At 35.0% G+C, this 15658-nt stretch overlaps 2 protein-coding genes across 2 annotated transcripts; both read left to right on the top strand.

The window, feature by feature from the left end:
- The first annotated feature begins 915 nt into the window (after window positions 1-915).
- On the top strand, window positions 916-8285 carry LOC119832415. Its single transcript, XM_038356087.1, has 5 exons — window positions 916-1143; window positions 1776-1905; window positions 2563-2682; window positions 4887-5001; window positions 8222-8285. The coding sequence occupies exons 1-5, from the start codon at window positions 916-918 to the stop codon at window positions 8283-8285; spliced, it is 657 nt and encodes a 218-aa protein (XP_038212015.1).
- A 356-nt stretch (window positions 8286-8641) lies between these two features.
- Window positions 8642-12336, top strand: LOC119832414. Its single transcript, XM_038356086.1, has 4 exons — window positions 8642-8697; window positions 9336-9453; window positions 10422-10590; window positions 12158-12336. The coding sequence occupies exons 1-4, from the start codon at window positions 8642-8644 to the stop codon at window positions 12334-12336; spliced, it is 522 nt and encodes a 173-aa protein (XP_038212014.1).
- The last annotated feature ends 3322 nt before the right edge of the window (window positions 12337-15658 follow it).

The following is a 15658-nucleotide window of genomic DNA, read 5'->3' as shown; positions in this document are numbered from 1 at the left end:
AGACTTAAATATACTGCTTTCTTTTATTTCATTTAATTCGTTTTGAAAATTGTGAGGAACGTTCTCGTCCATTGAAAGTAGCGTTAGCTTCGATGCAGACTCTGTTATGTAATTCACGTATGTTGCCATCTTTTATGTGAAAGATTATATGTTACGTTTAAGCGGAGCTTTTCTGAAGTAAAACGTTTAGATTTAGAGTTTAGATTCCGTTTTATATATTCACGAATGAACGCATTTGTTTTGAAATATTAACTTTTTCTTACTTCCCTTCTTTCTTCTTCTTTTGATCACACAGATAGAGTGTGAGATATTTATAGTCGGGATAAATATTTGACTAATATTAATAACTAAAATGACAGATTGGTACCATAGTAATTTTTATTGTTTTTTTACCCTGTCTGCATCACATTAACGATATAAATAAATGGTATTAATAATTTGAATGATAAACAGGCATCGTCTTCCGGATGAAAATATTTTTAGTTTCCACTGGTTATAGCTACACTAGCTATATATGATATCACTAGTTGATGTCCGAGCGATAAAAACACATTGTATGGATACAAGCTTCCATCTCTATTTTATTAATTTATTCATAATCATAGACGTCACTTTAAATTTTTTAAAATCGTACTGGAAATGTTATTGTTATTTTAAGAGAAATTAATTTTCAGTTACATATGTATTATCATCAATATAGTTCGTCGTACTGTGAATTTGTGAATTGGTTTATTACGTTATGACGTGGCGTGACGTGACATGACATTGTCTTGATTCTTTTATTTTCAACACTGAATACGTCAGCGTACGTCATTAATATAAAATATATTAAAGCCCTTTTATGCATATAATATAGTAGATCTTTTTTTTGCTCACGTGAAATTTGCTATACCTATAAATATGAATGACTCTATAATGACCGGTAGATTTGCGTCTAGCCCCACTGAAGTAAGTAGTTCGAATACAACCCACGATTCCAAAGAACCGTGTGACATAGACTGTGGGGAGCCTTTGTTATCCCAACGTATTATCATTGACTTCACACCCCTTGACGAAGACAATGATCTGGTGCAGAAGAAGTGTGTAACGTTTTGGGATTTTGTCACACGTAATTCGGAACTTGAAGCTTTGGATGCCGTGCCTGTGAGTATTTTAAAGTGTATGGAATATATGTACAATCCCACATCAAACATGGTTGGAGGCCCGTATTAGTTTCCTCATTAATTTTTAATCTTTAATACACATTAGTCTAATCCTTTCTTTATCCTTTATTATGAGGTCGCAATGCATTTGAAAAGACAATATTATCTCTTGAAATTTCCTCGGGCGGGGTGGATGCTCCCCATCAGGCTCCTCCAGCTAGTAAGATGTAGATCTCTACAGCTCTCCCGCATCTGCGTTTTAGAAATAGTCGTATTACTTTACTATTCATTATTATAAAAATAATAACCCCAGTTTCAACAATTTAAGAATTTTTAGGTTTTTGGAACTGATTTTTTATTACTATCATTCGTTAGATAAACTCTAGGACATGCCAAATAAATAAACATGCATGCAAACATTCGAAAAACGTTACCTCTCCTTCTTTCTAATCGGGTAAGGCTTGAGTATCACAACTGGTCGTCCGTTGTTTGATTTCTCGTGTATTATTATATACATACTTGCTACATCGATTAGTTATTTCTTAGAGTCAGTATGAATACTAAAACTTAGCGATAAAATACTTACTCCATACAAAGTTCTGACCAACTATAACTATACAACTGCTTTTCCAGGACTTTAATGTTTACGATGACATTACATCCCCATCAAGCACCGGCGTGCCGATAAAATCTACTTCACCTGAAAACGTGTTAGTTAAAGAAAAAACAGCGGTGTCCATGCTTGAGCTAGTGGAGGGAAAAGGTAAGTGTTTGAATGAAAAAGTTATATGAAGGTAGATATTTATTAACTTGTAAGCGATCCACATGTGCTAAGGATAATTTTTAATTGAATTTTAAAAAAGCAGCAGGATGTCCTCGATCTCTTTGACTGCTTGTGTTAATTACCTCAGAATTTTCTAATTGGTGAACTGATTTTGAATCTTCATTTTAAAGCTATCTCTTTGACTGTTTGTTTATTACCTCAAAATTTATACTTGGTGAACAGATTTTGCCTCTGTTTTTATTTTAACGCTGGTGACTCTGCACTCAAAGCAAAAATACAATCAAATTAAGAACCTTATCTAGTATTTTCTTGTGTTTGATTTTACGCGAGTATTATACATTTAGAAATTAAAAACTTTTTAACGGATTTTAAATGCGATTTATTTATTATATTATTAACTCGACGTTTCGAAAACTTTACAGTGTGTTACACTTTTAAGTGTTCGAAACGTCGAAAAGAACCTTATCTTTTTTCTTTAAATCGGTTGAAAAGAATACGACTATCTAACTAATGAAGTCGAATTGAACAATAAATATCCCACAGATAGTTCACGTTGCGAAGTTATATGAAGCGCCATTTAATACGAAAGTTAGATAAGAAATTGGTGAAGTTTAATTAAGCCATTCCATTGTCCAGGACTGATAGACAGGGCGTTCGAGGGAAAGTTGCCGCAGTCGTATTGTTCCTTGGGACTCCTGGAGTATTCTGAAGAGGATTCTGTTCCAAACGTCGATCAGCAGACGGGTAATGTTTCAGGTATTAGTTTGTATTCAATTCGCGGTCGAAGTTTGCGTGCGATGCGATATCGTTGGGTGTAAGTGTCCGATTGAATGTCGTAGTGTTGATTCAGATTTCTGTAAATGGTGAGGATGTTTTTACATATGCATGTATTGTGTTTCAATTCCAAAATGATAACAATTTGGTTGTTATCACTATATTGTTTAAATCAAAGTCGCTTTCTTCGTCTCTATGTCCCTGTATGCTTAAATCTTTAAACCTTCGCAACGGATTTTGATAGGATTTTTTTTTAGAATATTCCAAGAGGAAGGTTTACATGTATTACGTCTATTAAACTACTCCAAGCTTAATACGTGCAAAGCCGAGGGCAATAGCTAGTTTGAAAATAAGTATAAAATTGGTTTTTGTATTCAGTATTTATAGCGGAATAAAGAAATTTATCGTTAGAATAAGCTTATATGTACTATGTACTTTAAGTTGCATTCAAATATGGAGTGTTTATAATAATTTATTTGAACATTTTATACTGTAGTACTATCGATCTGCCCTGACTCCGCGCGTGGTACAAGCCTATAGCACAAAGGGATCATGACCATCTATACATACATACATATACAAAAGTAAATTATTGCATTAAATAAACAAACTCTTAAGCTTTAATTTATAATCAGTAATAGGTATAGATAGTCGACTGACGATATCGTATCCTATAATGTAAATCAATCAAAGTATTAACTAAATTTATCGGCAAGATATCGATGTGACTGACTAGAATATATTAAACCGAAACTAATGAGGTTTCGATTGTAAAAACTTGATCAAAATTAGCATCGAATGATAAAGTGTATCTTGAATATACTAATATATACTAATTATTAATATGAAGCGTGGTGGCTCAGCGATGAAGACGTCGGACTTAAAATCGATAAGTCCAGCGTTCGAGACCAGGCAAGCGTGCTGGAAATATGCATTATATTTCAATTTAGCATATACTAGAATCAAAATTTCGGCGACATGTCATCTGCAACCAACACTTGGCCAGAGTGGTGAATTATGGCCTTAAAGAAGGTCTTTGTCCCAACAGTGGGAACATTAATGGAATGGTGATGATGATGATATAACAGATATTGTTATTTCGAAATTTATAGAAATCACACAAATATAATTCAAAGCCAAAGATTATATAGAAAAGATATTTTAGTATAGCCATACGCCATACAAACGTACAAATCTTCCATCTATTTATAACAAACGGAATAAATAAACGCCCATGCCGGTTTCGCAACGGGATTTCCTGACTCCTACACGCACAGTGCGCACACAAACTTTTCCAGAATAATATTGCTTTAACCCCGAGCATTATAGCGCCTTGATATATCTATTTATGGAGTTATATAATTTTTTCTAGGCGCTCGTCGCTCTCTTAAATCCTTTTAAATATTTTTCTGTATCCCAATTTTAGACATTTTTAATTATAATTTTTCAACGTCGTTTTATGATGATTTATAAAGACGTAAGAGGCTATGTTTTTCTTTAGCAAGAAATAATTTCCTATTTAATTAACATTCATCAATCAAAACATTTTCAAAGAAATTTTGAAAGTAAACGGGTTAACGTAATTCAAAACATCGTCGTAGCATTTTGTACGGCGCCGTAGCCGTCTCGAGTGGTTCGTAGAGTGCAGCGTAGCGTAATAGCCATAATTCGTAGCGAGTACCTTCATAAAATGCATTGCTGCGTTGGTGGCTACGAGCTGGCTGGCTATTTCGTTAAAAGTATGGTTTCGTAATGATGATGCAACAAGCTACAAACTACTGGAGGTTAGGGGCTACTTATAAATACATTCTTTTTACCAGACTGCTTCCGTTGGAGGTATGTTTTTCGACTGAATTTATGTGTTTGTTTGTGACGTTATAGGTTAAGCTAAAGCCCCATGGGATTAAGCGTTACAGGAATAAGGAGTTGTCGATCTATTATTATTTATTCAGATTGATTAAATTAAATTAATAAATGGCAGATTTTGAAGACAAATATGTTCAAATAGTTTATACTACTTAGTAAACTTGTTATATCTATCTACTTGTACCAGTCATTGAACAAAACGTCTGAACCGATTTCAATTGAACTTTGAATCGCAGTAATCTGATATTATTATGACTACCAGGGCTGCTTCCAATAAATTGTCATCGCAGTCGCGAAATTAAATAATTTTTCTGTGTTAGATGCAGGCGATGGAAGGTTGAAAAAAGTGAAGAGGCGAGATAGGAAGATGTCAGCTGATGGTACTGTAAAGAAGATGTGTGAGAAACTTCAGATGTGGGACGTGGAGCATCCTAAGTATGTCAAAGTTATTTTTTGATTAAAAAAGTGAAATCCCGTATCCCCTACCGGGGTATGGGGCAGATGATATACATCTGTTTCACTGAACGATTTTCTTTATTGACAAGTAGGTGATCAGCCTTCTGTGTCTTGCCAGACCGAGACATTTTTTTATTGTCTTCAGTTGGAATCGAACCCAGGACCTCTCGGTTCTACGCTCACGCGTTTACCACTGTACCAAGGAGGCGTTCATTTTTTGATTACACTTGTTAATACTTCTACTGAATCGGCTCCATCGATTCGGATGATGTTGTAATGTTAAAGAAATCTAAAAAATGTTAAAGATATATACGGAACTTATTGTGGTAGACATACTTTATATATTAAGTAGAAACCTTCTTAAACACAAGATGGAGAAAGTTAATAGATTTTCTCATAGATTGATAATATTTTATGTGTCAGCAAAGGAGCTGGTGAGTCGCCTGATGGTAAGCGACCAGCACCGTCCATAAATATTCGCAGAGGCTTCGTGCCTGAGCAAATGTATTGCCAACTTTATTAGATAAGGGATAAGGAAAGGATTGATGGAGGGAATAAAGGAAAGATCTAGTAAGACTAAATTGTGAGTACATTGACTATCTAAATGTATGTAAGAATATAATTTGAAATGCTTTATAATGTATATATGTATGTAAGAAGTTGAGAAATATCTAAAGAAAAAAATTTATCACAAGGTGGGATTTGAACCTGGGTCTTTTTGCCAAACCGTAGCATCGCCTAGCCTCCCGACCACCGGTGATCCCGCCGCAGTCAGCGAATTTCTTCTTTTCTTAAGAATTTTTCATTGACAAAGCATTTGAATGCTATAAAGTTTCAATATAAATTGAAGAAATTGAAATTTTGACGTGACAACGTCTTAAATTAGGTTGCGGCTCGGAGTCACTCATGAAAAAGTGTAACGCCCGGTAACGTTACGATGAGTCACCGAACTATGATCGGTCCGCCGCGCGCGCAGCACTAGAGAATTAGGCGCATTGAATCGGCGCGTGCTTGTGTCTCTGTCTCTGTCTTTTTAATAAACAAAATATATTTTCTATAGTTAAAATTTGTGCAATTCTTATTTTCATTCAATTCCTTGTTCCTATTGTGCAATTTAATAATATTCATATCAATAAATATTCTACCGAGAAAAAGACGTTGTCACGTAAAATCTTCGCCCGTAAAACCGACTTTACAGGCAACCATTTTTTTGTTTTACAGATACATAGAGCCGCCGGGTCACTCTCAAACATTAATATTTTGCAAAAAGCCAAAGAAATTGTTTTGATTTAAGGTTTCATTGTCTTTTATTTTATTTGTTTATTTTAAATAGCACTTATAATTATTGTAATTTAAAATCATGTTAAATTCTACACGCTATTTCGATTTTTAATTGATTATTTCCTTTGTTCATTTTATATAGATTGTATAATTAATGTAATTTATGTTAAATTCTATACATCTCTTTTTTCATTACTTATTTCGAAATAAATGAGACTTTTTCAGTTCTCTGCCTATTAATTGTATTATATCTTTATTAATCTGTTATATGAAGAAAATATTTCAATTAAATTTATTTAAAAAAAATTATCATGGGGCGGGATTCGAACCCGCGTCATTCACCCAACCGTGGCAATGCCTAACCTCTCTGTCACCCATGATCGTGCTTCAGCCAATAACTTCTACTCTTTCGGTTTTGTGTCTAAATCTGTACCTTTCTATTCTTTGAACTTTCGCATTTATAAAGCATTTGAATGCTATAAAGCTAAATGTGAAATCTTATTTAGTTTCCATATTATTATTAAAGCGAGTGAAAATAAGGTTCAGTGATAAAAATCTCGTGAAAACAATGAAGATGAAAACTTTTTATTGATATAAAAAATGGTTGCCTGTAAAGTCGGTTTTACGGGCGAAGATTTTACGTGACAACGTCTTTTTCTCGGTAGAATATTTATTGATATGAATATTATTAAATTGCACAATAGGAACAAGGAATTGAATGAAAATAAGAATTGCACAAATTTTAAATATAGAAAATATATTTTGTTTACTAAAAAGACAGAGACAGAGACACAAGCACGCGCCGATTCAATGCGCCTAATTCTCTAGTGCTGCGCGCGCGGCGGACCGATCATAGTTCGGTGACTCATCGTAACGTTACCGGACGTTACACTTTTTCATGAGTGACTCCGAGCCGCAACCTAATTTAAGACGTTGTCACGTCAAAAATCAAAAAATAAGCAGTCGTACAAAAATCTTAACTTAAATTCGCAAAGGGCGGCCTTATCGCTACGTAACGATCTCTACCAGGTAATCCTAACAATAAAGGAAAATAAAAATGGGTAAGCAAAAATAAGGCAATCTCAATTTCATGAAATTAAAACGCAGCATGTAAGATATTGCTAAATGCTCAGCTTCGCATTTTCTTCAATAATAAAGTTTGTCTATCAATGCACAAAAAGGAGTTGTACAAATTAGCGCGGAAGCCAGACGAGGCGTGTTAGAAATTTCTGGACTAAAACTAATGTTAGAACAGATGGCGCCGTAACTTTGTGTTCGTTGTGATTGTTATTAAAGTTTGTATGAAAGTGTGCTTGATAAATAGCGGTGCGGCTCCGTTTGGGTTCAATCGGCATATATACTCTAACTTAGAGTGGTCAAGTGCGAGTCGAATTTGCGACTCTAAAAGTGAAGTCCCGTGTCCCGTACTGGGGCATATGGGGCAGATGATGTTCATGTAGGTGATCAGCCTTCTGTGTCCTGCCAGACCGAGACTTGTTTTTTCGCGTCCCCACCGCGAATTGAACCCAGGACCCCTCGGTTCTACGCTCACGCGTTAACCCCTGTGCCAAGGAGGCGGTAATTTTTTGATTACAATTCGCGACACTAAGTGTAGGAATAAGATTAATAGCAACTGCTAAGAATTGGTCAAAAAATCCCATTGCGGATCGTGCCACCGCTGCTTAACCACGATGTTCAACCGACTGCAAAAACGAGAGGAGGTTATCAATTCGATTATATTATATATTTTGTGTTTGTGATCTTATTACTTTGTTTTAAGATTTTTGTTCGCTTGTATATTATTTGTTTTTGTACGCAATAAAGAATTTTCATTCATTTCATTTATTAATTCATACTTTTTACTGGGTAATTTTAAATGTGTAAATACACTATTAATCATTCTTTTTTTATTTGACAGCTGGCGCCTCCCATGTGGTGACATTAAAATGCAGTCTTGTTCTGAAAATTTGAAGGGAGTTTAGTTATTTTAATAATTATTATGATCCATAAGGCATAAAGTGTGTCTAAAGACTTCAAGGTGGTTGGTTAAATGCTACGACTTTTTTGTGATTTTGAATCAAAAACTGTAATTATTGGTAAACATTTTTGCCATTGTTTTTTGAGTAGATATTTTTTGATGAATTTTACAACCTCTAACCCAATTGAAAACTCAATTATAAGCGAATGTGAAGTCTGGTGAACGAATCGTCTTATTTAATATTAATTAAACTGTCATATTGTAATATCTGTTACATTTCGTTATCTATATTAAATACGTCAAGTCAAAAATTAGCAGTCAACACAATTCTATTGCACACATTTAATATAAATCAGAAAAATGATTCAGTTACCAAAAATTGAGCCAGATTCAAAGACCACAAGCCACTTATGCAAGTAATTATTATATTATTATTACCATCAGGCGGGATCGGGGTCAAGCCTTATTACCCAATAATAGAAAAAGTACATCTCATTACATACATTACATCTCATCTTTCATTTTTATACATCTATAATTGAAAGACACGTCTGTCTGTTATCTGTGTTGTACGGAGAGTCGTGTCAAAAGTATTTCACTGAATCATTTAGGATTTCAGCATATATCTATACTAATATTATAACGCTGAAGAGTTTGTTTGTTTAGTTGAACACGCTGATCTCAGGATGTACTGGTCCGATTTAAAAATTCTTTCAGTGTTAGATAGCACATTATTGAGGAAGACTAATTAATATAACATCAGGTGATACGTGGATAACACCACGGGGTAAAGCTAGTTTCCTATAAGACTTTTGTATATTAATTTAAGCAATTGGACTGCCCGATCTGATTTAAATATATTTTCGGTTTTCTTACTCTATAACTCTGTGGGTTTTCAACCAATTGACGAGATTATTTTTCTATTTTATAGGAAAACATTGTATCTTAGTTATTTTAGAATTCGAATTGATACCTCCGTCTGTAAGAACGTTTATTTTTGTAGAAAAAATTATTAATTCCATTTTTCCTTTTTTATCAATTTGTGCTTTACAAGATGCCGTCCAATTTGCAAGAGCCGAAGAAGGGAGTGGAAGGGAGAAGTTCAGAACACATCAGCGGAACTTTTGTTGGACAGAAAGCCACTGCAAGAGTGCTTTAGGAGGTGGCCTACAGTAATCCCTATTTCCTAACTCCTTTCCCCGTTTTATTACTTCTTACCTCCTTTGTACTACTAGTAGTATTATGAATGTGAATATTGTAGTGTCTTAGCTATATTCAACCATCCCACTACAATAAATTATATGTACTTCAAACGTACAGACAATAAAACAGGCGCATGGCAGCCCCTATATGTCCCGAGCTGCGAACAATATGGCGAATGCAGCTCGGGCCCGTTTTTCCCGCGTCTCGCCTCTAACCGCCCCCGCCCCCCCTCCAGGAATGACCTGTCAAACGTCCTCTTTTAACGATCGTATGGATGATTAGACTGTTGTAAGCGGCTATTGACTGTATCGAACCGCATTTTTAGATGCGATCTGACGAGACTAGTTGCGGTGTTGTTCGAGACTTGTCCAATAAGACATAATTGTGTTTCACCAAGTTGGCTCTGGAATTTCAATTAAACTTGTATTGTTTTCGTTGTAAGATAAAAATCGGTGATCTTTACTGATCTCTTTAAATAATGAATTGCACACAACTTATAAAGTAAAGTGCGAATTTATGTAAGTATGTCAAAACAATATCGATGTAAAACTAATAAAAAAAAGAATTTTAATTATGTAAGGCATATAAAAAAAACATCTTTTATACAATATTTTTTAATGTTTATTACTTTACTTTATTTATTGATATTTTTATTATTTTGATCGGTGATCGGTTTAGTAAACTCCGGGTTAACACGGGTCAACCTGATAGTGGCTGGTATAAAATAAAGCCTACGTCGTCCAATGAACAAAAATCAATTGTACCAACTATTTTTACTTATATTTGTATAACGGGATATAGTTTAATTGTATTAATTTAAATGTTTAAATTGAATGGTTTAAATTTAATTGAATACAGTTAACTTCTAAAACTCAATTGCCTAAATTCAATTCTATAAACGTGATTGCATAAATTTTATTGTATAAATTTCTTCTAGAAAGTATACCCCAACAGCCCTTGTCCATTGTTCGCTCGGACCCGCCGAGTGACCGTTAAGGTGAAGGGGTCCATCCAGCCTCCAGACGTGGTGCGGGTGTGCCAGGCGCCCATAGATGACCAGGTTCCCACCACCTACTTGAAGTATGCCCAGTTGGCTAAAAGACTAGGTAATTACTTTGGATACAAATAATTACAACGATTTTGGAGATCGTTAATGGATACGAATAACGGATTACGAATGAGTTTTTTTAATATTAATTATTAATTTATAATCACGTTGCATTTAAGCTTTACTTAATATGTTACAAAGATTATTATTTTTTGACCGTCTTCTTGGTGCGCGAGTGTAGAACCGACGGGTCCTGGCTTCGGTTCGATATATGTACCACGGACGAAGCCGGGGCGAACAACTAGTTGTATATAAAAGATCTGCAGCAACAACGAGACGATTAACTAGAAAGATCTTGGATTGAAATTATTCTGACCATTATTTCATATAATTTAAAATATGTTTTATGTACTATCTTATTACTCATATAGCATTCCTAACACAACACGTACTTTAGAGCTTAAATCTAAACAGACATTTATTTTATTACATACAAATTTCGATAGCATTTAAATTATTCCATTTATTTTAACGAACGCCGCGCCCCGGCCAGGTCTGTGGACCGAACTTTTCCAAAGTGAATCCTACAAACTACAAAGTGAAAGTTTGCAGACTGTCCGCAACAGAGAATATCAAGTTGTAGGTAATTCCAGTTCAAATATCGGTGACTGGATTTAATTTTTAGTTTTATAGCATTGAAATGCTTTATAAATGAGAAATTTTTGAAAGAATAGAAAAAATTTGATCACGCGGCAGGATTCGAACCTGCGTTTCTTGCCTAACCGTAGCAACGCCTAGCCTCTCGGCCACCCGTGATCCTGCCACAGTAATCGAATTTCTTCTACTCTTTCGGTTTCATGTGCCTAAGGGGCACCCCACGCCATCTATTGAGATGATTAAGAACCATCACAACCAATACGAAACATTATTTCAAAAAATTTATCGGTGACTGGACGCAGCTTACCCTTCGGAAATTCATTTTGAGTTCAACGAATCTGATATGCGTGGTATGATGGCGCGGTTGCGATGCAGCTGCTTTATTTAGATGTCATATAGTAGTGTGGAGGAGCTGAAGGTGCACACGTGACTGTGTCTGAGTTTGGTTCATGTTTTACGCCTGTTTTTTTAGCTTCACTTGTATGTTTGTATTTTAGAGATATGGAACTCCCGTGTCACTTATTCATCATCTTAATACTTTCAAGTTATGTTACCGTCTTCGTTTTCTGCCTATATGTTGAACTAGCTGCGCTCCGCGGTTTCACCCGCGCAAGTCTATACCCCGTAGGAATATCGGGATAAAAATAGTTAGTATGTGTAAGTTTGTAAGGATGTGTGTGTGTTTGTTACTCAAGCGCTAGTTTCAAATATAAAAAAATCGATTATGTAACTCAATTTTATGTCACTAAATGTTTTCAAGCTGATGAGATTTACGTTTTTCTATCAAAAGTCCGTATCCCGTAGGAATATCGGGATAAAAAGTTGCCTGTATGTTATTCCAGTTGTCCAGCTGTCTACGTACTAAATTTCATTGCAATCGGTTCAGTAGTTTTTGCGTGAGAGAAACAAACGCACACACATCCTTACAAACTTTCGCATTTATAATATTAATAGGATTTCTGCATCAGGAGCGTGGGACGCGGTGAAAGCCTGCTGCCCGTTCTGTGTGTGTACTGGGTGTTGTACTTGCACAACTCACGATTACGATATATCGGACGAGCCGGGTACGACACGACGACACGACATGCGACTGTTTGATACGCGCGTGAAAAACGACTACCAAGATATGAAGATTATGTACAATTGAAATAGCAAGATCAAGCATTCATTAAAGTCTTTTTGTTTGTTTATTTGAACGCACTAATCGCAGGAACTACTGGTCCGATTTGAAAAATTATTTCAGTATTAGATAGCCCATTTATTGAGGAAGGCTATAGGCTATATATGTACCACGGACAAATCCAGCGTGGATAGCTAGTGCAAGAATAGAATAAAAGTGGATCTAATTTATTATATTAGATTTTTAAGTATTCTATATCCAATGTAACTAATACGACTTCTTTTTTTGAAATATATAAAAAATTTAATATTGAAATACATTGCAATTCTGTTAAAACTAAAAACGATACAAATTTATATCATCTTTTATATATACAATTGATTTGTGACTTCCGGATTCAAGCACTGCAGTGCATCAATCTAGATAAATGTACATTTGTAAAAAGAGAAACGACGCATATCGTTGTAATTTATATTATATTTGTAATGATAATATTTTTATTATCTTTTGGATCGGTAAAACTCCATAAAGTCTTTTGGCTTTCTATGCTTGTTGCTATGTTTTTGTGAAAAACAAACATTTTAAAAACATATTATGTGATCGCAAGAATCCCCTGATCGAAATGTTTTGATTTCCTTAAATAAATCGTATTTGACAATAAAATGGCAATCAAACATGTGTTATGGAGTTTTTCGTTTTGAAATATTGTCGTATTTTGATTAGATTTTTTTATAATCTACGTATATTTAGAGAGTAATAAGGCGCCAACAGTTCGTATCACGAGCACTAATTACGGTAGAAATCGGAAGAAATAAGGGGCTTATTGCTGATCGTACTTAGAACTAATTCATCGAGTCCGTTTCGGCTCAAGACTGCATTGGTACTTTAGAAACTAAGACATTTTGATGCGATTTGAAGTTGATTTAACATCCATCCGTACTAGATTTGTTACCACGTATTAAATCTATCATCTATCATCTAGGTACTATTATAATTTCGAAAATAACCCAGTCTGTCCGTCTCTTCTTTACGATTAATTTGCTGAAACCTATTTGGATGTAATTTGTTGCAAATTTTGTGACCTGAGAAAGGACAAAGGAGAGTTTTTATTCCGATAATCCCTTGGGAAGTACGCGAATAAAAAATAAATTCCAGGGCCTCCCTATATTTTCCTCTTTACCACGCGGCCGAAGCTGCGGGTTAGTTAAATTTAAACTACGAATCCATGTGAGCTGGAATGTAATTAAGCAACGCAATGTTAAACCAAGTTTTGATGAAGTTAGCCCAATTGTAATTTGGACAAGAGTTAAGTAAATCGCAAAGTAAATAGCCTTAATATATTGAGGTTGGAGTAATTACTTGTAAGGAGGTTTAAGATTATCGTGATGGTAATGTTTTGAAAACATTGTTTCTCAGTGGGACATTGAAAAACTGTTATTAAATTAGACTTCGAAGCAGTATGGCCCTTCTAGTAGGTAATCTGTAAGATGGATTATTTCAGACTTTTTGTCTTGAATTTAATTAGGCAACCCATTTTTTTTTTACTGTGGGAGTCGAGCACGCTTCGGCACGAATTGGGCCAGCTCGCACCGGGGAAGTACTAAGCCCCCACAGAAAACCGGCGTGAAATAGTGACACTCCGTACAGTGGCATGCCACTGTGTTTCGTACGGTGAGTGAGGGAGCTGGAGGCCCGTTTCCTTTTCCTCACCCGTCCCAGTCCATTCCTTGTTTCCAGTCGATAATTCTTCTAAAAATAGAAAAGCTTATTCGTATTCAATCTATAATAACATGGGGGTATTATGTATTTCTTATATTAGGACTTGGATCTCAAACTCAAACTCAAATTTCTGTCAATTATTATGAACACAATGACACCTTAGCTTTCAGATTCCATCCAGCGGTTTGGACAACATGCAAACATACATATATACGGTCGCAATACATTACCCTCCTTTTTTCAGTCGCATAAAAAGCACCTTTTCCCATCTAAATATACCAAGTTTCGTGTCCAAAAATCAAATTGCGCCTTTGTCCCTATGAATATCCCTGTGTCCGTGGACACCCCGGGCCACTCCGTCTGTATATAAAATCTGATTCACAAAATATTATGCCCTAGCGTTATACAGGATGTCCCGCCGTGTACTATACTCAATAGTATCTATAGTTTAGCAAACGCAGTTGTCCATCTATCTACGTATTCAAATGTCATTGCAATCGGTTCAGTAGTTTTTGCGTGAAAGAGTAACAAACACACACGCATCCTTACACATTTATAATACTAGTAGGATAGGATAGTATGGAGTAAGACGTTGTTTATTTGTAATTTTAATTTATTCTTAAACCACAAAAATTGCAAAAAAAAACTATACTCTGACAAAAAAACATATATTTCATAAAAAAACAAACAAATTCTAAATTAAAATATAATTTCCTTACGTCATTGCTGGTGTGGGTGCATTTCCTGCAATCAAAGTATTTATAGAATTAATTAATAATAATTTAAGAAGTTATAAATGTCAATTGAATATATAAATAATTTTTAAAGTCGGTAGCAGCGAAGCACATCCCATCCTACTATCCTTCCTGCTATAATATTATAAATTCGAAAGTTTGTAAGGATGTGTGTGTGTTTGTTACTCTTTCACGCAAAAGCTACTGAATCGATTGCAATGAAGTTCGGTATGTGGACAGCTGGACAACTGGAGTAACACATAGGCAACCTTTTTATCTCGATATTCCAACGGGTTACAGTCTCACGTGGGTGAAATCGCGGGGCGCAGATAGTAATTATTAATTATTTCTAACAAAACTTTTGAACTTGTCAGCGCTAGACCAAATTTCAATGGGACAACATGGCAGGGACCAGCTTGCAAATAAACAGAAAACCATTAAAATCGATTCACCCACCAAAATGTTATATTGTTATAATCTGATGACCTCTTTTTTGGAAGTCATTTGAAAAAACGCACTAACACAGAACTCCGTCCTTTTATGAATTCAGTTAGACACAAATAATTTGGTAAAAATAAAACCAATTTAATAATCCTTCTCGAAGGCAAAGTTCTGTTTTTAATCTAAATTGTACAATTCGCTTTCGGTTCCTTCTCATTTCATTTATAAAAAGATCTCTTAAAGATAAACTTCAGACGATGTTAAATTAAATTTTAATGAAAGAATAACAGACAAAAAGCTCGTCATTCGCACATATTATTATAGGAGCGCATAAAACAAATTCTATCTCGTGTACGGCCTATTTTAGAAGCCCCGCATTGTGGCGCCGAATCCTTGATATAAACAAACAGACAGCGCTCACTGTCAACCTCTGCCAATATACTGACTAAGGATAT

Source organism: Zerene cesonia, chromosome 15 (assembly GCF_012273895.1).
Source record: "Zerene cesonia ecotype Mississippi chromosome 15, Zerene_cesonia_1.1, whole genome shotgun sequence".
Taxonomy (NCBI): domain Eukaryota; kingdom Metazoa; phylum Arthropoda; class Insecta; order Lepidoptera; family Pieridae; genus Zerene; species Zerene cesonia.
The sequence above is the reverse complement of the archived record's forward strand: the minus strand, read 5'-3'. Positions and strand labels throughout refer to the sequence as shown.